At 44.8% G+C, this 26,821-nt stretch overlaps 1 protein-coding gene across 6 annotated transcripts; it reads left to right on the plus strand.

Annotated features, from left to right (window-relative positions):
- Window positions 1–1,780: 1,780 nt before the first annotated feature.
- On the plus strand, window positions 1,781–26,516 carry FAM71F1 (family with sequence similarity 71 member F1). 6 transcript variants are annotated; one of them, XM_039242505.1, is made up of 9 exons: window positions 1,783–1,852; window positions 9,625–9,797; window positions 10,886–11,279; window positions 12,388–12,572; window positions 13,681–13,933; window positions 19,350–19,471; window positions 21,940–21,983; window positions 24,894–25,061; window positions 25,861–26,516. In XM_039242505.1, the coding sequence occupies exons 3-9, from the start codon at window positions 11,031–11,033 to the stop codon at window positions 25,872–25,874; spliced, it is 1,035 nt and encodes a 344-aa protein (XP_039098436.1). In that variant the 5' UTR covers window positions 1,783–1,852; window positions 9,625–9,797; window positions 10,886–11,030; the 3' UTR covers window positions 25,875–26,516. The 6 variants fall into 6 exon arrangements, with proteins under 6 accessions (XP_039098454.1, XP_039098474.1, XP_039098436.1 ...); XM_039242533.1 differs by having other exon boundaries at window positions 21,946–21,983; XM_039242553.1 differs by having other exon boundaries at window positions 1,784–1,852; window positions 10,886–11,081.
- The last annotated feature ends 305 nt before the right edge of the window (window positions 26,517–26,821 follow it).

The raw sequence follows: 26,821 nt of genomic DNA on the forward strand, positions 1-26,821 counted from the left end.
GGTAGGTGGTTTACAGTGTCTGTAATAGGGTCCCTGGTTAAGGATCCCAGCCTTCCCTTCATTCAAGGATCTCAAGTGTGAGCACTGACTGAGGACTGAGGAGTGATGAGAAGCCATGATTCTCTAACCATATTCATCAGAGCCAGCTTTCATTTGCTGATACAAATGACCCAAGTCGTCGTCTATCAATTTGATTCCTAGAGACCCTAAATCAGTCCTCATATTTTAGTTATCAACAACCAATTCTAGTTCAAGCATAAAATGAACCTCTCAAAGGATATCCAGTAGCTGACAGACTTTCTGGAAAGGCTTGAGGGCTTACATAGCCAGGACAAGAACAATATCCCAACCAAGCTGCAGGACTGCCCCAAGGAAAACCTCGTAGCCCCAACTGTTGCACGCATCCTTCAGCTCTCACCAGTGACCCTGGTCTGGAGTCCCAGCCTTCTTTTTTTTTTTTTTTTTTAATGTTTTATTTATTTCTAGGAGAGAGAGAGAGAGAGACAGCGTGAGCAGGGGAGAGTCAGAGAGAGAGGGAGTCACAGACTGAAACAGGCTCCAGGTTCTGAGCTGGCAGTCAGCACAGAACCTGACGCGGGGCTCGAACCCACGAACCGCGAGATCATGACCTAAGCGAAAGTCGGATGCTTAACCGACTAAGCCACCCAGGCGCCCCTGGAGTCCCTGCCTTCTAAAATTAGATGTTTCCACTGACACTACTATGTGGAAATAAGACTATGTAGTGCTAGCTTCCTTATGTTGCTCACACCCAAGTCAAGCTTTCACGCAGGTGAGTCTCCTTGGCAGAACTCAGGTTATAGGATGCACCTGAGCTGAAAAGGAGGCTGCAAAAGTAAGGTCTGGCTTCCCCCTCGAGGAAGCGAAACTCTCAATATGTAAATCCCCAAAAAGGAGTACAGGCAGCCAGAAGCCTTGAAAAATGTCCCGAAAGCATCCTTGATTAATGAACTACAGACACAGAATCTCGAAAGGTCAAACCATTCTCAACTCTGATCATCATGCATAACTATGCTTCTGGTCCTTGAGGGTTCCCCAGAATTCTCTTTTCACCACCGAGATTACAGAGCCTATTTACTAGTTTAAAGAGAGTCTCTTAAACATTCTAACACTTTCTCAAAACCTTGAGGATGTACAAGTGTTCAGGGCCTTCTCAAAGGATGGAGTCAGGCAAGGGCGGCAGTAGGTACGTGATAGATCCAAGTCAAGTTTCTTGTCTCCCAAAGGCTTTGAATTCCTTTCTCTACGTCACATTAAGGAATTTCTGGCCTCTCGTTGTCCTTTAATGTGAACTGGGCTGAATTGAGGTTCTCTTCAGCCAACTCAGCAAACTATGTATACAGAGCTGTAAGAAATAGCACAATTATGATGTAATCTCTGGTAAGAGCATCGATTTCAGTAAGATCAACCCTATCTAAAAATTATGTTCTCTCTCCTTGATGGAGTGCCTTAAAATTTATTCTCATCGGTATTTACAGACAGAAATTGCCCAATTCCTTCAATATGTTTTTCTAGGTAAATGTTTTCTCTTCCCTACGCTGATTTCCATACTTACCTACTCACACCCGCTGGGGCATCATAGACTTGAATTCTGGTTACTGGCCTGGTAACATAGGAAGAGAATTTTCAGCACCCTTTTTGCAAGGAGGGAAAGGCTTCCTCTCACGTGGGATGGGCAATGGGGAGTTTTCAGAAGGACTCGAGGGTTTGGGTCTTTCAGGTCTTTTCCAACTGTTAGAGTCTCGCTGTTACATTGTGCCTCTATCACACAAGAGACTGGTTTGAAGCTGTGACCTCGACAGTCTTCATAATTCAACAACCAAGAGAACCAAATGTGAGTCTTTTCTTTTAACTTTTGTTCTCACTGAGTTATTCAGTGTCCCATTATACTCCAGAAGCACCCATTGTACTCCAGTGTTCTGGAATCCCTCATGCCCTTTACCTTGTCCTAAGGCAGCAACCGCCTACTTCCAGCAGACACCTCTGTTGTCAGATGGTCCTAATTATCAACAACTGGCAATTTAATTAGCTGTGGCCCATTGACAGTCAAGTTCTCACGCCAGAATCTTGCTGCATTCTATTCCATTTGGTTGGGGTAATAAATGCCCTGGGGACCTATATAACCTGCAGCCCACTCTCTAGTACCAATCTGTACCAATCTAGTACCAACCAGAGTTCTTTAGGTGCAATCAACAAGGACAACTCTGAGGCAGAAGGAGCCTGGGTTTTGTGCCCTTCTGTCCACTTGAGAATGGTTCACAGAATCAAAGAGATCATTGAAGAAACTGAAAAGGTTGGAAGGAGCTGACCCAGGGCTCCGCCAAGGATGTAGGACTTGGATTTAATCTACAGTCTGTTTGGGACACTCACTGGCATTCAGTCCCTACCATGTGCTCTGGCCTTGTGCTTATCCATTTAACATTCAGTGTCCCAGGAATCCTACCTTGGGCCTTATGCCTCCATGTGCCAGATATCCTCCCTTCTCCTTCCAAATCTCCTTCCTGCCTGTTCTCCAAGCTGATCTATATGGTCTACATTGAAGGACCCATTGCCTCTGGTGTCCAGGTGGGTTTGCCCAGTAGGAAGTCCAGGTAGATGAGAGGGAGAGAGGAGAATGGGGTCAAGACCATTATTCCATCTCTTGTAGTCGCCTCAGTGGGCTGTGTCCCTAAACAGAAAGCAACTGCTCTTCTTAGGGTGGCCTCTTCTACTCAACATTTTCCTAGTTTCAGGAACCATTCCCTCTGCTAATCCATCAGGTCCATTGTAAGGACTTAGCTGAATTTTATATACGGAGCAGGGGCATCATCCCCCTTCCTTCTGACGTTTCCTCCTGGTAAATTTCCATCCATAGACCCTCACCCAGCTCCAAGACCATGACCAGGCAGCCCTTGCTGGGCTTCCATCCAGGCTATTGCATCTCTTTTGGTTTCTGCCTGTCTCCCAAGCCTGGTTACTTTAACGTTCATTTGTGGTAGAGACCTGCCAATAGTCTTCCAAGAAATTCCCTTTGGCTTAGGTTGACCTGTCAATTTCTATGATTACAACCATGAAGCCTAACAATGTGGTGCTGTTCCCAGAAAAGTGGATGTTGTGTAGGCAAATATGCCAACCATAGATATCTTATTCGTTTGTGTACCCTTCAGTGCCTGGCTCCTGCTAGACACCCAATTAAAGGCGGTTAAATAAAGCCATTTTTGCCATAGCCCCCAGCTCTGGCTGTCCCACATTGTTCTCCCTCACCCTCCCACCCCTGCCCCCAACAAGGGAAGAAATGACGGCCTTTGCTGAATGGACTTATCATTGAAATTGGTTTCCCAGAAACAATTTCTTAGATGAAAATAACATCACATAAGGGATTAGTAAAGTTTTCAATAACTAAAGAACACATAATTTAAATTTTTTTTAATGTTTTATTTATTTCTGAGAGAGAGAGAGGGAGAGAGAGCATGAGCAGGGGAGAGTCAGAGAGAGAGGGAGGTACAGAATCTGAAACAGGCTCCAGGCTCTGAGCTAGCTGTCAGCACAGAGCCCGACTTGGGGCTCAAACCCACAAACTATGAGATCATGACCTGAGCCAAAGTCAGACGCTTAACCGACTGAGCCACCCAGGCACCCCATGAACACATAACTTAAAAGAGAAAGAAAGGAAACAAAACATTGTGATCCAGAGTCAATTAGAGCCCATCAGGATATGACATTTGCAAAAAACAATCCCCAAAACAATGTAAATGCCTCTCAAAGTTTCTGAAATGAAATCCAGAGAAAAAAGAAAATGTTCTCAAGGAGTAATACCAAGAACAGACCTACTTAAAACGTGCAATGAAATGAGATTATAAAGCCTCACAAATGCCCTTATAAATCTCGAGAAAAATAACAAATAGCTGGCCAATTAAGACTTGAGCGTTGTGGATGAGATTGGAGGTAAAGGAAGCAGAGATCCTAGGGACACTGAAAATGTAGAAATGAGTTGTCCTGACTTCCATCCTGAGGGTACCAAGGGGTTGACTAATGAACTCTCAGAACCACAGGCCTTTGATTTAGAGAACCAAACAAAACACTGGGCTCTTATCTTCAGCAAGAATACTATTAGGTCAAGTTCACCAGAATCCCCCTTACTCATGATATTTCCTCAATAATTTTCCATCCACCGACTCTCACCCTGCCCTTTGGCTACACATTCCCACTTGCCTACATAGCTTTGGGAGTGGAGCCCAAGTGCCTCCCCCCACCACAAAATTCCATTACAGGGGTCCCTCTGCCTATTGTGATGGCCTCCTCCTGACTCCCCCCGCCCCCCATGATGTCTTCCTTACCATGCTTGAAAAACAAAACAAAACAACAAAAGCAAGAATCCATAAAAGCCCACAAGGTGTCAATTTTGAGAAATCCAAGACTGGTTTCAAAATAAGGAAACAACAACTAAAAGTGGTAAAGCTTCAGAAAACAAGCATTTAAAAATGAACATTTAGGATTATTAACGCTAAAGCTATTTACAGAAGCTATACCATGAATGAAAAGAGGCAGAAATACAATAATCTAAAGATATTTTGAAGGGGGGCTATTCTGGTTTTTGCTCTGTCTCTGATTCCCACCTGACTTAGGACAAATAAATTAATTTCCCCATTGGGGGTGTGAATAATTTTTTTTAAATTAAAATATCACTAAAATTTTTAATTATGCCCAAACAGAACACTGCTTTTGAATGTGCATACTTGCAATAGAAAACATACCGTGAGTCCATGACAGGCAAAGAAACAGTCACAGATGGTTTATTCTAAAGTGGTTTGATGGCTCCCTAAAGTCTCCAGTTAGGCACACTGCCTTGCACAAAGAAGGAAAGGAATTTCTGTCACATCCATTCCCTCCCTTCACTGCCATTCAAAGGACATATCTAGATGCAAGAAGAATGTGTCCAGCAGTATGAGATTGCCACACATGCACACACAGGACAGTCTATATGTAAATGCTTTGCATTTTTAAAAGTGTCTCCACATCTACAATTTTTTTAAAAATGTTGATTTATTTGGGGGAGAGAGAGGGGGGAGGAGCAGAGAGAGGGGAAAACAGAGGATCTAAAAGAGGCTGGGTGCTGTCAGCACAGAGTCCTACTGGGGGCGGGGGGTGGGGGGGGTGTCAAACTCCAGAACCATGAGATCATGACCTGAGCAGAAGTCGGAGGCTCAACCAACTGAGTCACACAGGCGTCTCTCCACATCTGCAATCTAAGGTGATTCTCATAATTGTATGAGATGGCTGTTATCATGAACCATACTTCATAGATGTGAAAAGTAAAGCCTGGAATAGCTTGGCATGATCTTTGGGCAGCCCATGAATCTCAAAGTCCAGAGGGCAGTAGGGCAATGGCCTTTGGGCCTCTGCTCACAGACGTCAGTCCCCATCGTGCCCATTCCTGTCATCCGTCATCACTGAGACCTTTGGTTGTAGGCTCAGCTAAAGCCAAGGTGCCCAGCCCGCCCCAAGATCCGGCATTCCTTCACAAGCACTTGTAAGCAGAGTGGATAACTGCCACCAGATGGCGCCCCACCTCAGCTGGGACCCCAGTGCCTTCGATGACCATCTGGCAGCCCCTTGGCTGAACAGGAGAATCCCAGGCATTTTATTTATTTAAAAAAAATTTTTTTTTTCCTGAGAGAGAGAGAGAGACAGCGTGAGCAGGGGAAGGTCCGAGAGAGAGGGAGACACAGAATCCGAAACAGGCTCCAGGCTCTGAGCTGGCTGTCAGCACAGAGCCCGACGCAGGGCTTGAGCTCACAAACCGTGAGATCAGGACCCGAGCCGAAGTCGGATGCCTCACCGACTGAGCCACCCAGGCACCCCATCTCCTGATAGGTTTTTAAATGTGCTCTTTTCTAGTTGAGGGTATATCCTGTCCTCATGGGATAATATTTGTTAATTCAGCCTGAAGACCTGAAAAATAGAGAACCCAGCTGAGCTTTCCTGCCTCTGCTGAGACGGTGCTGTGACCCATAGGGGCTTCTACTCTTGAAGATTTTTCTCTTGTTTTCCCTGAGCTGATTATTCCCTCCTTCAGGCTGTCTCTCTCTAATCTGAGGGGAGTGAGCATGGATAATTTGTAAGAACACACAGATTAAGTAGCTTTCTTTCTCTATTATCAGGCCACATCCAGATTTTCTGCTCTATTTTTGGCCACCACTTAACCTCTTGTTCAGTTGCCACTAGTTAAATTTTTACTATTAAAAAAATTATTGTGTATTTACTGTGGATGTCAGAGGGAGTAATTCTGTGACATGGCTTCTTTGCAGAGGCTGCTGATTATGCACCGATGTCTGTAATCCTAAAATAATAAATAAGAGAACCCACCAGTTGTAGGTGGGCTCATGGCCAATCCAGCTAAAAGCTACATTTCCCAGCTTCCCTTGCACCTGGGTGTGGCCATGTGACTGAATTCCGACCAATGGGATGTGAGCAAAAGTGATTATGCCATTTCCAGGTCATGCCCTTAAAAGGAATGAGTGTACCCTCCCCTTCCTCTTTCCCCTTCTCACTGGCCAGTATGCAAACATGATGGCAGGAGCTGAAGCAGCCACTTTGAAACTCAGAGACAGAGAGTGACATATTGAGAATGACAGAGATACTCTACCAGCTCAGGATGGCCCGTCTGTGGACTGCTGTGTAAGAGAGAATCAAAATTCTATTTTAAGTCACTATATTTTGAGGTCTTTTGAGTTCCTAAACTATAGTATAAATAATACAGTTTCATGACATTACCTTTACCCAGAAGCGTGTACTTCCTTAGCTATTTGTACTTATTTGTGTTTTCTTATTTCACATTGTATGTTTTATGTCTTCCTTTTATAAAAAAATGAAACTTAGCTAGTGGTCTAATTTTTTTTTTCAATGAACCAGCTTATGGATTTATTTATTCCAGAGTGCTTAGGATTTTAAGATTCTTTTGGCTTCCTTTACACTTGAATGAATGTCATTCAATTTAAATTTGTGGAATTCTTGGGTCACATCGTTTCTCAACATTCTTTTACATCATTCCATTGTCCTACGGCACCTAAACATGCTGAAATCTAAAGTCAGTCTCATTGTATTCCCCTCGGTAGAGTGCCTGCTTCTTCTATCTGGCTATTTGTAGCAGGATGCTTTTGTTTTGCCTAAACTTAAGAACTTCACAAGAGCTATGTGGGTCTCAATGTTTTTTTACTCAGTTTACCTGCAATACAGTAAATCCTGTCCGCCAGTTTTTGTTTCAGAAATGGCCTTTTCTTTTATGGTTTTGACTACTTTTTCAATTCCATTTGTTCCCTCTTCATCAGGGACTCTAGCTGTATGCTGGCTCAACATGAACGTCTTACGTATCTATCACTTTCTTTCCATTTCTTCGTCTCTTGCCCTTCTTTATTGCGCTCTGTGTGAGAGTCTCACACCTGTTATCCACGTCACTGACCTGGTTTGCTGTCATGTCGACTCCATTGCTTGTGGCTTCTAACGTGGCTGTCAGACCCTGAGTGGGTTTTGCTTCCTTTTTTCCCCCCTTAACTCACCGAGTCCTCTCTTCGTCTCATTTTGGCATCTGATTTTGTTTGTTCGTTTGTTTCACAGGAACTATAAGGAGTTCCTATGGACATTCTTTGGGAGAGAAGAGTAATATTGAAAACAGATCCCATGGTAGCTCGTCACTAAGAAATAGGGACTATTTTTATAAAGAAAAATACTTACCTGAATCCATCTGCCCTGTAGATGTAAATTCTATTTCATAGGAAAGATAGTAGCTAGAAAAGCAAACTAACTACCACAAGGAAGTAACCAGCCAAATCTAGAAGACGGGATATTCTGTAGGACAACTGCCTCAATTGTTTCCACTAGGAGGTGTCCTAAAAAAGAGAATGTTCTAGAGTACAGTAAACTTAAGGGGGTTGTGTGGTCCTGGATTGAATGCTGATTTGGATAAATCAGTCATAAGAATACTCGGAGTTAGGAGGAATTTTAATATGGCCTAGAAGTGAGATGACATGAGATAAAAGGATACTGAAATACAAAGTAGAAAGTGTTGGCTAAATAATACAGGTTATTTAAAAAGTTATAAAACCATTTTTAGAGTATAACCTCTCTCTCTCTCTCTCTCTCTCTCTCACACACACACACACACACACACACACACACACCTCCAAGGTTGTTACAGTGATGTTCTCTGGGAATTAAGAAAATGCTATTTGTTTTTTCCCAGAAGCAACAAGGGTTTCATTCTTAAGATCCTACCTTCCTGTACATTAACCCTATTTTATTCATTGCTTAGAATTATTGGTAAATAGTACCATTATTTCCTGTAAAATTGGTCCAGAAGAGTAGATAGTTTTATAGAGTTGTTTCAGCAAGTGTTTTTTTTTTTTTTTTTTAACTTATTTATTCTTAAGAGACAGAGAGAAGCAGAGCATGAGCAGGACAGGGGCAGAGAAAGTGGAAGATAGAGACTCCGAGGCAGGCTCTGAGCTGTTTGTCAGCACTGAGCCTGACGTGGGGCTCGAACTCACAAACCGTGAGATCATGACCTGAGCTGAAGTCAGACCCTCAAACAACTGAGCCACCCAGGTGCCGCTATGTCAGCAAGTCTTAAGCCTGGCTCAATGGAACACCCAAATTTATTTCTCTCACACATAAGGAAGTCTGGAGGTATGCAGTCCAGGACTCATATGGGAGTTTTATGATCATGAAGGAATTGGAGCCCTTTTATCTTGCTATGCTACTGTCCGTAACATGCCACTTTATGACCCAATGGGGCTGCTCAAGCTCTAACCATCAAGTCTATATTCCAGCCAGGAAGAAAAATATAAGGAGTGAAAAGAGCATGCCCCTTCCTACAATGTTTCCTCACAGCAGTTGCACCTTGAGCTTACATCTCTGTTGCCAGAACATAGTCACATGGCCTTACCTAGCTGTAAAGGAGACCAGGAAATGTAATTTTTATTTTAGAAATGTGCCCAACTAAAAATCAGACATTCCATTAATAAAGAAATGGAGAGAATGGATATTGGGAAAGGCAACTAAGCATCTTTCAAATGGTCTTTAAAAAGATTCAGTGTGCTAGGTTTGGGGGTTTGATGGGGGCAAATAGGAAAAGTAGACATTTTACTTTTTAAATGTTTGTTTATTTTGAGAGAGTGCATGTGGAAAGGGCAGAGAGAGAGGGAGAAAGACTCCAGTGTGGAGCCCAATGTGGGGCTCAAACTCACAAACCATGAGACCACCACCTGTGCTGAAACCAAGAATCAGATGCTCAACCAACTGAGCCACCCAGGCGCCCCCGGCAGGGTAGACATCTTAAAGACATTTTATCATTGCTTAGCATTTTGTTTAGAGCCGAAAGCTCACTTCCTCACAATTAGCTTTCTAGACTGGGTGCTAAAGCCTCTTCCACAGACCACGGAAGTGGGCTCAACAGGCTGTACAGAAAAGAGAAAAAGTCATCTTCCCAACTGAAGGGGACTTTTGGATGTCTCAGTGGCCAAATATACCCGAGCCGTATATCTAGGCCAATAAGCTTGACTGTTGTGGATAAGCTTTAACTTCTATCAGTGTGTTAATTGCCATCACATTTGTATTGTGTGTTATTTTTAGGGAAATGTAAACCACAGGGGGGCCAAGAGACCCTATCCTTACAGAACGTTTCATGGAGGACAGTTTCCCCACATGATAAACAAAAGAAAATGAGGAACGTGAACGCAGAAGTTGCTTTACCAACCTGGGAGCTGTTTCAGGGGCTTGAACAGGTGCATAATAGAAGTGACCAGGTGAGGGGCTGATGGAATCAGATCAGAAAAGCCTCATGACCTTTCAGTCATCCCTCTGACTTGATAACGAATACAAAAATAGATCTCTCTGCTTGTACATCGCGTATATTGGTTGTCAAATTGTTTTTCATTCTTTTTTTTAATGTTTGTTTATTTTTGAAAGAGAGCAAGCATGAGCAGGGAGGGGCAGAGAGAGAGAGAGAGAGAGAGAGAGAATCCAAAGCAGGCTCCATCAGGTCCTGAGCTGTCAGCACAGAGCCTGACGTGGGACTCGAACTCACAAACTGCGAGATTATGACCTGAGCCGAAGTTGGACGCTTAACCAAGTGAGCCACCCAGGTGCCCCATCCAATCGCTTTTATAAATTGATCACATTCAATCACGATGGATAATACATCATTTAGTAAATCCTGGAGCCTTGTCCAAATCAGAATACAATTTCTCCCTGAAGTGGACTTGAACAGTGGTCACCCTGCTGGGTTCTTGCCCTTGACCCAGCCACCGCAGGGTACGGGCTTCTTGCTCCAGGCTGAGGAAGGCCATCACTCTCCGAGAAGGGGAGTGGCTTGTTAATCCGGCAGAAATGCCCATCCCAGGTCTATTCTTCTCAGCTGGCACCCTCACAAAGCCAGCCTCTGGGTAAGAAACTAATTACTGTACTTCTCCTTCAGTTTGACCTCCTAAGGGAAATAAGACCCGTAGAAGTAACCACCCAGGCGTAGCAGAGCATGGAGCAGAGCCCAGCAATTCCTTCCAAGACGGAAAAGCCTCCTGCAGATAAACCAGGGCACGCATGTTCCCTCGTCCTGCAATGCTCTGAAAGGCTGGGTTTTAAATAGACAACAGCCCTTAAAACCAACTGTGGCAGGTTGCATTAGGAGGAAGGGAGGGTTGAAAGGTAGGGAGGAAAATGCCCTCCCTACGCACGGCCTTCCTTCCTTGCTTTCTACGTGGCCACTTGCTCAGCAAGTTCTGGGGGCACTAGGTCCCCAGGTTCCGACAGGGGCTGGGGAATACTGGGGCCTAAACAAGCCGTGAAGTTGCTCTGGAGGAAAAGGGAGGCTCCTCTGCTGTTTCCTTTCCTGCAGGCCTGCCCTGGTTTTTTTCATGATGTCATCCATTCATCATTGTGAGCTGATTGGCGGTCCCAGGCCTTGGCCAGCTGCCCAAGGTCAGGAGGGAAGAGAGAGATACCAGGACAAACTTGCAGCAGGCCCCTGAGCATGTGCGGAAATGTTGTCATCAGTTCCACAGAGGAAGACTCGGTGGAAATCAAAGAAGACGGTAAAAGTCACAAGATCCTATCCAACCTTCCCCTCCCTGAATGTCTGGGAAGAAGTCAGGGGCCTCCTGCCTGTGGATGGGGAGCCAAACCCTGGCGTGGGCCTGGGTGTGGAGGAGGGACTGCTCTGCCAGATGGTTCACTCGCCAGAATTCAACCTCTTTCCTGACTCAGTGGTGTTTGAAAGCAACTTTGTCCAGGTACTCTCGGGTCGCTCAGAATGGCACTCCTTGATTGTTCTAAACCAGTTCCCAAGATGTGACCGGGAGAGTCTGTCCCTGGGACTGGAGTGGAGTGAGAACAGAGGCAAGGAGGAGTCAGTGGGCCTGGGGTGCATCTGACCCTGACTTCACAGAGCCCCAGGCAGGGCTGCTTCTGCAGACACTTGTCAGCGTGGGGAGAGAGATCAGGTATTCTCTGCTCTGAGTAGAGGATTTGGTATCCGAATCCCTCAATTTGCTTCCTCCTCCAGGCTGTCAGCCCAAAGAGGTGAACGAAGAGGCAGCGAAATGAGCTGCCCTTTGAGGGTTTGTGACAGAAAGGCTGACTGGTTTAGAGACAGGAGCTGGGCACCCAGAGAGACCAGGGCTCAGAATCTGTTTCCTCATCAGGAGGTGTCATTGTGCAAGCGACCTGCGTGCCCTGAATCCCAGTTTCCTCGATTGTAAAACGGGTTGGACCAACCTGGTTATTACACGCAAACACAGGAAGCAAAGGCCTAAGTACTAGGGCACTCAGTGCATTTTTGTTTTCTTGCCTGGGCTCTCAGACCAGCTGGAACCCAGAATAAACCCACCTTGGGATTGCAAGGGACCCTTACAGTTCAGGGCAAGGAGGTTATAGGGCCCCTCAAAAAAGGGCCTAAAGACAAATCTTTCTAAGACAAGCCAGGAAACTGTGAGGAGGAGTCACAGAAATGTGACACATGTCCGGGAGCTCCAGGGTTACCGGTCTTACGGGCAATGGCTAACAGGAGGTAGTGTGCATACGATTATAGTTGTTTAACCAATACAAGTTAAAACAGTGGTTCTCAACAAGCATTGATTTTGCACCCCCCTCCCCAACCAGGGGGCATTGGGCAACATCTGGAGATAGTTTTGATGGTCACAACTCGGGTGGGGAAGGGATTGCTATTGGCCTCTAGTAGGTAGAGGCCAAGGATGCCACTAAACATCCCCAGAGCGCAGGAGAGCCTCCACCCCAGAGAACTGTCCAGCCCGAAGTGCCAGGCTTGAGAAACCCTCAGCTAAAATACACTGTGTGGCTTCTGCCAACTGCTCAGGCTGTGCCCCTGGGACTGCTTTGCAGGTCAAAAAGGGCAGGAACTGGATAGACATCTACAAAGCCTCTAACACCATGGCCGTCGGGGTAACCTCCTCCGTGCCCTGCCTGCCCCTTCCCAATATCCTCCTCATGGCTAGTGTCAAATGGCACCAGGGACAGAGCCAGACATGGAACAGACCATCTAAAGCCCCAAACATCATCCTGAAGAGGTAAGCAACACAGAGGGGACAGCAGGAGTAGGGTGAGGGGCAGACCCAGAGCAGAGGCTGCTTTGTGACTAAACTCAAGATGGGGAGAAACAGAGAAGTCATAGGCAGTGACCTGTTTTTAGAAATGGTAGCCCAAGGCAGAGGGTACACTGGAAGCATGAAGGCTAAGGGGTGGGGGGCCAAGGGAAGTGTCATGTGGCCCGTAACAAGAAGCCAGTCAACAGCCCACTTCCCTTCTTGCTGCACTCACCACACTGAATTCATAGGAAATCCCTCCACCATGGGCCCAGGGGCAAGGGAGCACTGAAGTCCAGCAATGGGAGCACTGAAGTCCAGCAATTGGAGCACTGGTTGGGAGACACAGGTTCTAGGCTTTGGTATCCAACGGACTCAAATACTTTTTGAGTCATAAGTTACTTGCTGCATCTCAATTTTCCCACTAGTAAAACGAGTGGAACTAAGTCTCACTTAGAACCGTAACATACAGTGACATCACGCTCCTCTAGGATGAAACAGCCCTTTTTGATGTTTGGACCTCTCCAAGTAATCTGTAGGATATCTCAAGAATCTCTAGATCTTCCCAGAAAGCCAGGTAAACCCTTCATTTCTGCCTGTTGGCTCAGTGACAAACCTCACCTTTATGTTCCCCATGAGGCGGAACATATAGCCAGCTCCCTGAACTTTAGCCCCTTTGAGAAGAGTAATTGAAGTATTAGGGTCAATGAACGTGCCAACTTTGTGGCAGAGGAGGGCAGTCCTCTTTAGGCCATCCAGAAGGAAACTGAAAAACCCTCTGAGCCCAGTCACCTTACTCCAGGGCTGGCAGGGCCCCAGGGAACACCAGCATGAGAATCATGGCAGATTTCAGGGCCCCACCCCAGACCTACTGAATCTGAGTTTTAGGGGATATCTTCAGGTGTCTTCATTTTAATCAGACTCCCCCAGGTGAAGCTGATCTCCCCAAAGCTGGAGCACCACTGTGCCAAGCACTCTCTCTCCTACCCCCCAAAGCCTCAGCCCTGTAAGGAGACACTCCTCATTTTAACGAAGAGAGGGTTGGATCCGACGCAATAGGGTTGCCCACGTGTGTCTTCCCTTGTGGCTTTAGGATTCTCCCACTGAAGTTTGTGGAGCTCCAGGTCTGTGACCGGCTTCAACGCATCCTGCGGCTGAGGACAGTCACTGAAAAGATCTACTACCTAAGGCTCCACCCTGACCATCCAGAGACTGTCTTCCACTTCTGGATCCGACTGGTTCAAATTCTGCATAAGGGCCTGTCCATCACCACCAAAGACCCTACGATTCTTGTCAGTCACTGTCTGGTACCCAAGAACAGCTGCAGCCCTTCGGGAGAGTCTAACGTAAGTAGGCACCATTGTCACCTCCAGCAAAGGCCAGAGCTGAGCTATGGAGTTTAGGTGAGCTGGTATGTGAGCAACTGTGGGGGTGATCCCTGCCTTAGGCCTTTGCTAATCAGCTTTATGGAGGCAGAGTCTACAGGCATGAAACCCAGCCATTCTAAGTATATAGTTTAACGCTTTTCAATAACTGTATAGAGCTGTGCCACCTACACTGCAAACCAGCTTTAGAATACTTCAGCACCCTAAACATTTCCTTGTGCCCATTTGCAGTCATTCACATGCTCCCATTTCCTGCCCTAAGCAGCCATTGATCTCTGTTCAGTCTCTATAAGTTCATAGTTCTTGGATATTTCATATATATGGAATCCTACATCTCTATAGTCTTTTGTGTCTGGCTTCTTTCACTTGGCATAATGTTTTTTGGGCCCATCTACATTGTAGCATGGGGCCAACTCTGCATCAGAGTCAGATTATCAGTATTCCTTTTTATCACTGAATTGCATTCCATTGTATAGATATACCACATTTTGTTTGTCCATTCACCAGTGGGCAGATGTTAGGATTGTGAGTTCTTGACTATTATGAATAATGCTGATATAAACATTTGTGTCAAAGTTTTTTTTTTTTTAAATATTTTTATCTATTTCTAGGAGAGAGAGAGAGAGAGAGACAGCGTGAGCAGGGGAAGGTCAGAGAGAGAGGGAGTCACAGACTGAAACATGCTCCAGGCTCTGAGCTGGCAGTCAGCACAGAGCCCGACGCGGGGCTCGAACCCACAAACCGCGAGATCATGACCTAAGAGAAAGTCGGACGCTTAACCGACTAAGCCACACAGGCACCCCTAAATGTTTTATTTATTTCTAGGAGAGAGAGAGACAGCGTGAGCAGGGGAGGGTCAGAGAGAGAGGGAGTCACAGACTGAAACAGGCTCCAGGCTCAGAGCTGGCAGTCAGCACAGAGCCCGACGCGGGGCTCGAACCAACGAACCGCGAGATCATGACCTAAGTGAAAGTCGGACGCTTAACCGACTAAGCCACCCAGGCGCCCCTCAAAGTTTTTGTGTAGACATGTTTTGATGTGTTTTGCGTAGATTCCAAGGAATGCAATAGCTGGGTCATATATTTGTGTGACTTATATGTAACTTTTAAAGAAACTGACAAACTGTTTTTCAGAGTGGCTGCACTATTTTACACTCCCATCAGCAATGCACGAAGGCCTCAGTTTTTCCATATCCTCACCAACATTCGTGTTATCTAAGTTTTTTTGTAAAGCCATTTTAGTGGATGTATGGTGGTTTTAATGTGGGTTTCCTGAATAGCTAATGATCTTGAGAAAGTTTTTCAAGGGCTTATTAGTCATTTATGTGTCTCCTTTGGTGAAATGTCTATTCGAGCCTTTTGTCCATTTTTAAATTGTGTTTTGTCTTCTTATTGAGTTGTTAGAGTTCTTTGTGTATTCTAGATACACAACCTTTATCAGATATATGTTTTGTAAAGATTCTCTCCCAGTCTGTAAGTTTCTTTTTCATCTTCTTAATGGTGTCTTTTGTGTAGAAGTGTTTAACTTTGATGAACTTCAGTTTGTCAAATTTTTTCTTTTATGGATCAGGCTTTTGATGTTGTAGCTAAGACTTTTTTGTTCAGCCCAAAGTCACAAAGATTTAATCTATGTTTTCTTTTCTTTTTTTTTTTTTTAGAAATATTTACTAAAAGTAAATCTCAGTCATATCTCAGTAATATCTTAGTCACTTGCAATCATATGGGGTTTTTTTAATGTTTATCCATTTTTGAGAGACAGAGCATGAGCTGGGGAGGGGCAGATAGATAAGGGAACAGAGGGTCCGAAGTGGGCTCTGCACTGACAGCAGAGAGCCTGACGTGGGGCTCAAACTCATGAACCAGGAGATCATAACCTGAGCCAAAGTTAGACACTTAACTGACTGAGGCCCCCAGGTGCCCCATCTATGTTTTCTTATATAAGTTTTATAGATTCCATTTAGGTCTATAATTCATTTTGAGTTACTATTTGTGTATAGTGTAAGTATTTAAGTACTTTTTTAAATATGTGGATATAAATTGTCCCAGCACCATTCGTTGAAAAGACTATCCTTTCTCCATTGAATTGTCCTGGAAACTTTGTTGAAAATAAATCGACCATAAATTTAAGGATTTACCTCTGGGTTCTTAACAGAAAGTTCTACTGGTCTGTTTGCTTATTCTTAGGCCAATATACCACATTGTCTCGATTAATATAACTTTATACTACATTTTGAAATCAGGCAATGTACACTTTCCAATTTTTTTCGTTTTCAAATTACTTTGGCTATTCTAGATCCTTTGCATCTCCATATAAATTTTAGGATCAGCTTGTCAATTTCTACAAAATAGCCTGCAGAAGTTTTATAAGAACATGTTGAATTTAAACCTTAACTTGGAGTTAATCAGAACCATTGCCATCTTTCTAATATTGAGTCTTCCGGTACGTGAATATGGAATATCTTTCTATTTATTTTGATCTCCTTTCATTTCCCTTAATGTTTTTGTACCTTTCAGTAAACATGTTCTGCATTTCTTTTGTTTTTTCCTAAGTATTTTATTGTTGTTGATACTATCGTGAATTGAATTATATTTTCTTAATTTCATGTTTGCATCCTTCATTGATTATAATTGATTACAATTATAATTGTAATTACAATTGATTACAATAATCAGTTGATTGCAATTGATTTCTGTATATTAATCTTGTTCATTAGATACAGTAGTTTTTGTGGATTCCTTGGGATTTTCTACATACATACATACATACATGTACGCATATACATCATCTGCAGGTAAAGACAGTTTCATTTCATTTCTAGTCAGGATCCATTTGTTTATTGTTATACGTCATCTGCAGGTAAAGACAGTTTCATTTCATTTCTAGTCAGGATCCATTTGTTTATTGCCTATTGCCTTACCCAGAATCTTCAGTGCAATATTTGTTAGAAGTGGCAAAAGTAGGGGCACCTGAGGGGTACCTCAATCAGTTAAGCCTCTGACTCTTGATCTCAGTTCAGGTCTTGATCTCAGGGTTGTGAGTGCAAGTCCTGCATTGGGCTCCACACTGGGTGTGAAGACTACTTTAAAAAAGAAAAAGAAAAAGAAGTGGCAAAAGCAGACATCCTTGCCTTGTTCCCAATCTTAGGGAAAAAAGAAACGTTCAGTCTTTCATTAAGTATGATGTTCATTATGATATTTTGGTAGATGCCCTTTATCAGGCTGAGGAAGTTTCCTTCTATTCCTCGTTTACTGAGAGGTTTTTTGTTGTTGTTTTTGTTATTTTTACCATGAATGGGTATTGGATTATGTCAAATGCTTTTTCTGCATCTACTGAGATGATCACGTGGTTTGTCCTTTATTCTATTAATATGGTGTCTTGCATTACTTGAGTTTTAGATGTTAAACCAACCTCATGTTCCTGTAATAAATTCCACTTGATCACAGTGTGTATAATCCTTTCTCTATGTTATTGGATTCGGTTTGTGAGCATCTTTTTTAAATGTTCATTTTTGTTTATTTTGAGAGAGAGAACATGAGCAGGGGAGAGGCAGAGAGAGAGAGAGAGACAGAGAGAATCCCAGGCAGGCTCTCCGTTGTCAACGCAGAGGCTTGAACACTCAAGATCACGACCTGCGCCTAAAACAAGAGCTGGACGCTTAACCGACTGAGCCACCCAGGCGCCCCAGTTTGTTAGCATGTTGTTAAGAATTTTTGCATTGATGTTCATTAGCAATATTGGTCTGTAGTTTCTTTGAGATACCTTTGATATTCTGGCTTTGGTCTTAGGGTACTACTAGCCTCATTGAATGACTTGGGAAGTGTTCTCTCCCCCTCTACTTTCTGAGTATGTGAAGAATTGGTATTATCACTTCTCTAAATATTTGATAGAAGTCACCAGTGAAGTCACCTGGGCATTGCCCCAGGCCTTAACATGTGACATAAGACCAATTAGAGCTGGAACATAAACTCTATGAAGTCAGGGGTTTTTCTCTGCCTTCTTGGCACTATCTCTAGTGCCTGGCACATAGCTGACATCCAATACACATTGAATGAATGAATGAACAAATGCATATGAGCAGCAGGCACAGCTGGAGTGCCTTTGGAGGATCACAGGCAGCAGGAAAGAGGACAGTTTGACCCCGGTGTAAAAAGCAGCTCGAAATAGGATTTTTCTTAGAGAAATTAACTTATAAAACATTCATTAGGGGCGCCTGGGTGGCTTAGTCGGTTAAGCGTCCGACTTTCGCTTAGGTCATGATCTCGCGATTTGTGGGTTCGAGCCCCGCGTCGGCCTCTGTGCTGACTGCCAGCTCAGAGCCTGGAGCCTGTTTCGGAGTCTGTGTCTCCCTCTCTCTCTGACCCTCCCCTGCTCACGCTGTCTCTCTCTCCTAGAAATAAATAAAAAAATAAAATAAAATAAATTAAAAAAACATTCATTAAATTCCTATAACACATATTTGATGCCCCTACATTTACATATAAAAACAAGTATAAGGGGCATCTGGGTGGCTCAGTCAATTAAGTGTCCAACTTTGGCTCAGGTCACGATCTCAAAGTTCATGAGTTCAAGCCCCAGATCAGGCTCTGTGCTGACAGCTCAGAGCCTGGAGCCTGCTTCAGATTCCTGTGTCTCCCTCTCTCACTCTGCCCCTCCCCTGCTCATGCTCTGTTTCTCTCTCTCAAAAATGAATGAACATTAAAAAAAAGATTAAAAACAAGTAGCATAAGCTTTATTAAAGTTTATAAGAATAGGCTCTTCGGTAACACATGAAGGTATGTTAATAAGAATAGATTATCAGGGAGCCTGGGTGGCTCAGTTGGTTAAGTGTCCCACTTCAGCTCAGGTAATGATCTCACAGTTCGTGAATTCAAGCCCCGCATTCCACCCTGCACTGACAGTGCAGAGCCTGCGTGGGACTCTCTCTCTCTACCCCTTTCACTGCCCCTCCCCCACTCTCTCTCTCAAAATAAATAAGTAAACTTAAAAAAAAAGAATAGATTATCTACTGAGCACTAGGTGTTATACATAAGTGATGAATCACTAAATTCTACTCCTGAAAACAATATTACAGTATGTGTTAACTAACTCGAACTTAAATAAAAATTTGAAGAAAAAAAAAAGATTAAAAGGATTATCTGCTAAATTATGTCTAAACTTTTCAATGACGACATTATCCTTAAGGCACCAAAGGATATTTTCAACAATACAGGGAGTATAAACAAACAGATACAGCCTCAGAATTGCCTCTGTGAGCAGCCGACAAGGCAGCCCAGTGGAACAGTGTGAGTTCCAACACTTTCAGGTCTGGACCATGATGAGGACGATGCAGAGACCCTAAGGGGCTAACCACCTGGCTCTGCTTTTTTTCTCCCTCTAGTTAGTACAGAAGACACTCCAAGCCTCCCAGCCCAGCGAGAGCCTCTTGCAGCTGATGGCCAAGGGGGAGAGTGAGGCGCTCTCTCAGATTTTTGCCGACTTGCACAAGCCCAGCCAGTTAAGGTACTTGACTTGAACTAGGCCAGTCTGACACCCCATCTGCAGCCCAGATTGCCTTGGCCAGGAGATCCAGAAACCAAATAACTTGGAAAAGGAGCAGAGGGAGGAGCATGGAACGCTGCCACTCAGTACCCAAGCTGCACCCGGGACTCAGGGCAACCTTTTGCCAGTTCTCTTTGCCTTATTCTCCTCCACACAGCAAGCATCAGAGGCGTGACTCCAGAGCAGGAATGTTATATAAGAAAAGTAACTTTAATTATAAGAATACATTAGTAGCACAGGTGGGAAAGTAAAACCTTATTTGGAATCCAGTTCCTAGTTCTACAGAGAAATAACTAAAATACTGTATCAGACATTATCTACTCATTGAGTTCACTGACCTACTCACCTGGCCTCTGCTTGGATTCAGGGAGCTTCTGTGGTTGTTTTCTAAATGCATAATCTGCTCTGGAAATCTCCATTGTCCAAGCCCATCTTATCCATGTCTGAGGTAATGTCCCTGTATTGTGCAGGTGACTTAAGATGTAGTCTTAAGATTGGTTGGTGTGAGACAGGCATTGAGGGCACTTAGACCACAGGGTACCACGACCAGAGCACAAAGATAACATGGGAACCAGTGTTCTAGCCATCTTGATCTACGGTCTAAAAGAGAAAACAGAAATAAGTTAGTAAATGTCACCAGAAGAGAAAACGAGGTTTTAGAAGACTTTTGTCACAACAGGTACCAGCAACTCAAACACACCAGAAAACAAAAGGAAAGTTTTTTTTCCCAGAGTGCTGGTAGTAAGCCAGTAGAGTTGGAGGGAACCATGTCTTACAGTGGTTAAGAGCTCACGCAGCCCTGGGCACAAGTCAGGGCTCTGACTATGAGCCCTTGGACACATTGTTTCATTTTTCTGGTCCTAAGTTTTCAGGTCTGCAAAATGGAAACTATGATAGTGCCAACCTCATTCAGATACTGTACGATCAAATGCACTCGTGCGTCAGTACTTGGCAGGTTCCTCAGCAGATTTAGAGAAAGATGGAAGGAGATTCTCAATAAATACTAACTTGTAGCATTAACTTGGGCCGGAAGTTGTAGAGTATTAACACAAGAAAAAGACTTGTTAGTTGCCCACTGTTAAAGAATGTATACTGGAGATTGTCACTCTGCATATCATACAGAGATCTGTAGTTAAGAAATTTCTAGATAAGATGTAGCATTGCTGAGCTGGCGACCCTGGGACTCTAATAGAGCAAGATATATTGAAGCAACTTTATGACTGTCTCAAAATGTGAAAGCATGGATTTTTTTTTTTTGTTCACTAAAGGATAGCTTCTGTTTATATTCCTGGCCACAATTCAGTCCCGTGGTCATACCCAGCTACAAGGGAGCTGGGAAATTCACTCATCATTGTGCATAGCCATGTGCCTAACATAATACTAGATGCTCTGCCCCCAAGGGAGAAGGGAAGAAGGGATACTAGGCGCCTATTGGCCAATTCTGGCACAGACAGCTTTTAACATTTCCAGAGGTCAGAGGAGAGCAAGCCCAGAAAGAGCAATAGGCATCCACCAGCTAAAGGGTAGAGAGTGCGGTGTAGGTTAAGGGAACAAATGAAGCTTCATCCTGAGGAAGAGTGAGTTTGGAGAAAGAGAAGGAAGGCCCGTGGGGAAGCAGTGGTGGTGGAAGGACCTAAGTACAAGTGGGCAGGAGCTGAGCCACAGCCTGGGAAGCCATGGGAATGAATTTAGACTTGTGTTATGGGAGCCTTAGCCTCATTTTAAACAGAGAAGTGATGTGATCCAATTTACATTTTGAAAAGGTCATGCTGGCTGCTGCAGTGATGGTTGATTTGAAGGGAGGAAGAGTAGGTATGGACAGACGAGCCGGGAAGCTGGGGCAACCTCATCTGGCCTGTCACGTCCCAAAAGGATCAGAGGGATGCCAGAAATAGGGAGAAATGGCTTTTTGCTGTGCTGTTATCTCAACAATTGCTTTGTACAGGCATTTGGTTTCTTCTCTTTAATTTCCCAGGCTGAAGCTCCGAGTGATGATTTTTCTCCTAATTCAGGCAGGTTCTAGTCTGGCTGTGATTATATATCAGTTTTGCACATTGGTAATAACAAGCAGCTTACAGCAAATAAAAATAAATGGCTGAGACCAAGGACCAAACAGATGGAGTCACACCCATTCCTCCTCAGTAAAATCAGCAGCATGGATTCTGCTCCCCATCCCACCCCCCCCACCTCCCCCCCACCCCCACCCCCCACCCCGACCCTCCACTCCCTTCCCTAGTTTTTCTTCTGGTACTTTAATATGCGTCACACCCACCCAGTGTAGCTGCAGCTGGCCTTTTTCATATTTATATCTGTCTCTAAAGCTTTTGCATCAAGCAAAATAGAACTAGAGACAAGATCTAAAATGAGAGTTTCATGCTCTGTTCTTTTTCCTTTTGACCTTCATTTCCTTGATCCTGAAATGGCTGGAGTTCCAGGAGCAGCAAAAAGACACCGACCAAAAGGGACAGCTCAGGTAACCGAGGGCACAGGACACCCATTTCTTGGAGAACTTTCTGCTCCACAGATGGAGGAAGAAGTTTCCCCTCGAGCTCCCCCTCCCAGCGTTCCTGGATCTCTGACTTCCTCCCAGACCTTTGTGTGAGCTCCTCTGGGCTCTTTGGCCACCAGAGTCAAGTTGGCAACAAATCTTGTCAATTTCTTCCTTTGAAATGTTTCTCAGATTCTTTACTTCAGTTCTACTCCCATGGGTTCTACCCTAATCCACCTTGTGAGCTCATGCCTGGCCTGCAGTCATTTTCCACAAGTTCATTCATTCATTTCCTCATTCAAAAGCACACAGCGAGCCCTTGGTAAGCGCCAAGACTTTGAAGTCACAATGAAGAAAAAGACACAGTACCCCCCCCCCTCGAAAGTGTTTATAATTTGGTGGAGACTAGATGGGTAAATCCTAAAGTCACAAAAACTGTCTAGGCAACATTCAAAACTCATGCCTGTGGTCCCTCACTCCTCCCAGGAAGCTTTCAGGAAGGCCTGGGTCTGAGCTGAGTCCTAGAGGATGAGTACAAGCAGGGCTGGCCAAAGCGGAGGAGGCAGGTCATGCTAGGAGGAGAAGTCTGTGTGAGAGAGCATGACACGTTCTGGAAACAGCAGCCGGTTCCCTATGTATTTCCAGGTTCTAGTTTATCCCAGATCCACTCATCTGGGCATGTATGACCCTGCATAAACTTCCCCTTTTACCCATCTCACCTGATCACTTTCTCCTCCTCAAATAGAAGCCCCATGTCTCATCTTCTTCTCCAGCCCAAATCGGCTCCCGTCAAGCCTTGGCTATACTTCCCTGTGCCTTATTCATCCTGTCTGCTCCCTTCCCCCGATGCTCCACCCTAAATCCTCCCTATTCTTCCAGATGAATCTTTCCTTAGTCATAACCTCTCTTACATTATTCCCTAATTACTCAATAGGCTTAAGTCTTACTTCTTCAAGCAACATTGATTTCTTTTCATGCTCTGTGTTATCTGCAGTGGCAAACACAGGGCTAAGAACACTCTAGGGGTTCAATAAGTATCCGTGCACCACACCACTGATAAATTATCCATCCACATTGGCCCAAGAGGCAACCAGAATTCCTATTTAGGAATTTAGAGGAATGTGTAGATTCCAGAGAAGCTCTGCCAACGTTCGTCCAAACCAGGGATTAAAACTCAAACATCTGGAGAGAGTCTGGGTGTCGTATAAGAAATGGTTGACTTTTCTCTCAGCTCCATTGTAAGTTAAACAACAGCTGGGCTGACACTTGGTTTCAGCACTGAGGAGGCAATAATAGGACATTGTAGGGACAGTGACAATGACAAAGTGAAGGTTTCAATGAAGACTTTAATTGTCACCATGCAAGAACACAGATCTGGTGTTGCCAGATACCCTGATTTTTCAAGAAAAGCCGATAATCTGGATTTTTATGTGACCTACCCGTTGCCCCACAAAAAAAACTAAAGCACAGCATAGGCTGACACTTAGTAGGTAAACTAAATATATCTGCGGACCAAATTCAGCCTGGAGGCTGCCAGTTCACAGCCCCTATTCTAAATGGTGAATAGAGCTGACGCTGGCCCACATTTTCCCCAAGCCTAAGAACGCTTTCTCATGTCATGTAACCGATAACATAATGGTGATTCATTGTATTAAATGTTTTCACACTTACAGTCGATCACACACCACACTCAAAACATACCCCATGAGATTATGGTTGAAGAAGACAGAATACTTCAATTTCAGAGTCAAAGGATATGTATGTCATGCGGACTACCACTCCCAAGCTGTCCCCAGGCTGACTTCAATGAATTATCCTAGGATGTCCTCAGGACCCTCCTCTTTCCTTAGAACTGAAAGAACCCCTTTTTCCTCCTTGGACCCAGATAGTGTATCCTTTGAGTCTGGAAGGACAGTCACACCCCAGCCTCTTGGAACTTCTCGATGAAAAGAAGGAGAGAGCTCCATTCAGAAAAACCAGCGTCCCAAAACTTACTTGTGTAGCTGAACCCTTCGACGTCCCATCAGTGTGGGTGGTGTGGCATCTTGCACTGCTTACCAAACTATAATGTGCAAATAGTCCCTGGGGATCTTTTTAAAATGCAGATTCTGGGTCAGTAGGTCTGGGTGGACCCAAGGCCGTGCATGCTCCCAGGTGAGACAAAGCTGCTGGACTGCAAGCCACTCTTTGAGTAGCCGAAGCCAAGTGGACCAAGAACAGGCTCTGGCAGGGGTGCCCGGGTGGCTTAGTCGGTTAAGCATCTGACTTTCACTCAGGTCATGATCTTGCAGTTCGTGGGTTCGAGCCCCGCGTCGGGCTCTGTGCTGACTGCCAGCTCAGAGCCTGGAGCCTGTTTCAGAGTCTGTGACTCCCTCTCTCTCTGACCCTCCCCTGCTCACGCTGTCTCTCTTTCTCCTAGAAATAAATAAAACACATTAAAAAAAAAAAAAAAGAACAGGCTCTGGCTTAAGGCCATCTGGGTTCAAGGCCATTGCCAGTGCAGCTAGCAGAATCTCCTGGGGAAATTCACTCAGTGATCTTCTCCAAGCCACATTGGTTCCCTCCTTTTACTGGCACTGCCTTGTTCAAACGATAGAATGGTTAAAACATGGGCTCTATTGCCTAGCTGCCTGGCTTTGAATGCTGGCTCTGACTCCTCAGTATATGACCATAGGTAAGTGACTGAACTTCACTGGGCCTCAGATTCCCAGGAAAATGGAGACTAGAGCAGCACTGACCTTTCAGGGTTGTTTTGAGGAGTAAAAGAGCATTAATAAATGGGATTGTTTGGACCCACGTCTGGCCCATAATAAGCGCCCCACATGTGTTAGCCATAACCTGTGAGACGGTTCTGTGAATTAAAGTACAAACAAATGCATTCTGTTTTTGACCTAGAGAAAGATACACCCAGTGAAGACAGCATCCCTTGCACCCGCGACCTCAGTTGGAGGGATTCATTCACTTATGGAGAGTGGGAAAGAGAGAACCCCTCGGGCCCACAGCCCCTTTCGCTCCTCAGCACTCTGGCAGCCTCCATGGGGCCAAAGCTGGCCCCACTCATAGGTACAGTGATGGGATTAATCTGATTGCCTTCATGGGACAGGCCTGGAGTTCCACCTCAGGCCCGGGGTCAGCTCCTAGGGTCCTGGGGGTGATTCCAGGAGGCTGGGAGCGGGAGTGGCGGGTGCCAGCCAAAGGCAAGTCAACCATCTTTGTTTCTGCCCTGTTCTCTACATCCAACTGGGCTGAGTGAAACCCTAAATGTGGGAGTTCCAAAGCCCGTAGAGGCCCCTGGGACTTCCTGCAAGTGGCCCTGAAGGGACAGAGACCAGGACAACACTTGTGGCTAGACCTGATTTCTCTCCTGCTGTGTGGGAGGGGCTGCCTACACGGAATGCCTCTTGGGGCTCTTCTCTGAGGGTGTGGGAAGCTGGCTCTCCCTTTGCCTTTCCAGAGCTCTTGGGTAGCCCCAACCTTCTGCAGAGATTGAGGAGGAGCTAGGCCAAAATGGGGACGTGGAGGTGATACTTCTCTGGAGCCCAGCTCTTATCTGTCCATGTTCCAACACTCATGCATCCATCCATATATTCATCTGGCAAATATTCATTAAGCACTTCTTAGGTGCCTCTGTCTGACCAGAGATTAATCCCTAAAGAAGGGAGGAGTGGTTTATGTCTTCTCAAGTCAAATATTATTAATAAAGCACTAACTCTTACAAGATACCTGTTATTAATAGTTGACAATGACAAGACACCTGTTATTAATAGTTGACAATGAAAAAAATAGCATATCTATGTGCCCACAGAAGAACCTTTTAGGTATGTTATAGCTCATTGGACATTTTTCTCTCTTACACTAACAGGAAACTCTATCTGAATCACCCTTTCATACTGGGGAGAATCTATGCAGCCCTCACCAACACCACTCTGCAGCCTTCAGCTTTCTGAGGGACTCTATCTGGATGTGGGGGAGGAGAAAGCTGCAACTAAGGAATCGCTAGAATCATCTCATGCTGATAGCATAGTCTTTCCTTGGAGAACCATTTGGGAGCACGGTTCTGGGTGAGAAGCATTATTCCTGCATGGTTCCAGTACGTAACTCCATGCACTCTGGGCCCGCACCACCACCTATCACCACACCTCGCCTCCATTCCGCCATCAGAGCGAGCACGAGAAGACATGCTCTCAGAAGGGCCAAGGCCAAGAGATGGAGAGAAGGAAGGAAAGGGAAGCAGCACTGGAGGAGAGGTGGAAGAGACCAAAATGGAGGTGAAGAGAGGAGGTGGAGGGAGGAAGTCCAAGAAGAGAGGAGATCTCGCAGAGAGGTGGTAACAGGAGACAGAGGGACCTGAAAAAGAAGCTGAGGAGGATAAGAGAAGAAACATACCACTGAGAGATGCCTCGCCAAGCTTCTATTTATCTAATTTAAAACTTGAAAGTAAGGCCATATGCCAAAACAGAAATGTCTTTTCTTCTCTGTTCAGATAACTCTGGATAAATATGAGGGGCCAGAAACTCATTCCAGCTGAGGACCTCTCCTTAAGTTTTCTTTTTTGCCAGTTTTTTCTTGGTGGTGGTGGTGGTGGTGATCATCGCGCCTCTTTTCTGATTCAAGCTTCACACCTCCTTCTTTAGCTCACTTCCCTAACTTGGACTTGCTAGCCTAGCTCTGACGATTCAAATGAAGGTTTGGGTTTGAGGCCATAGAAAGTTTCCTGCAGGAGGCAGTGTTAAGACAAGGTGTGTGAGGTAGGGGGAATTTTTCTTTTTGTGGTCAAACTTTCTAAGTTTCCTGTTGTGCCTCAGTCCTACTAGCACTGGGTC

The sequence above is a fragment of the Hyaena hyaena genome, unplaced genomic scaffold (genome assembly GCF_003009895.1).
Source record: "Hyaena hyaena isolate Hyena2069 unplaced genomic scaffold, ASM300989v1 scaffold_8, whole genome shotgun sequence".
Taxonomy (NCBI): Eukaryota; Metazoa; Chordata; class Mammalia; order Carnivora; family Hyaenidae; genus Hyaena; species Hyaena hyaena.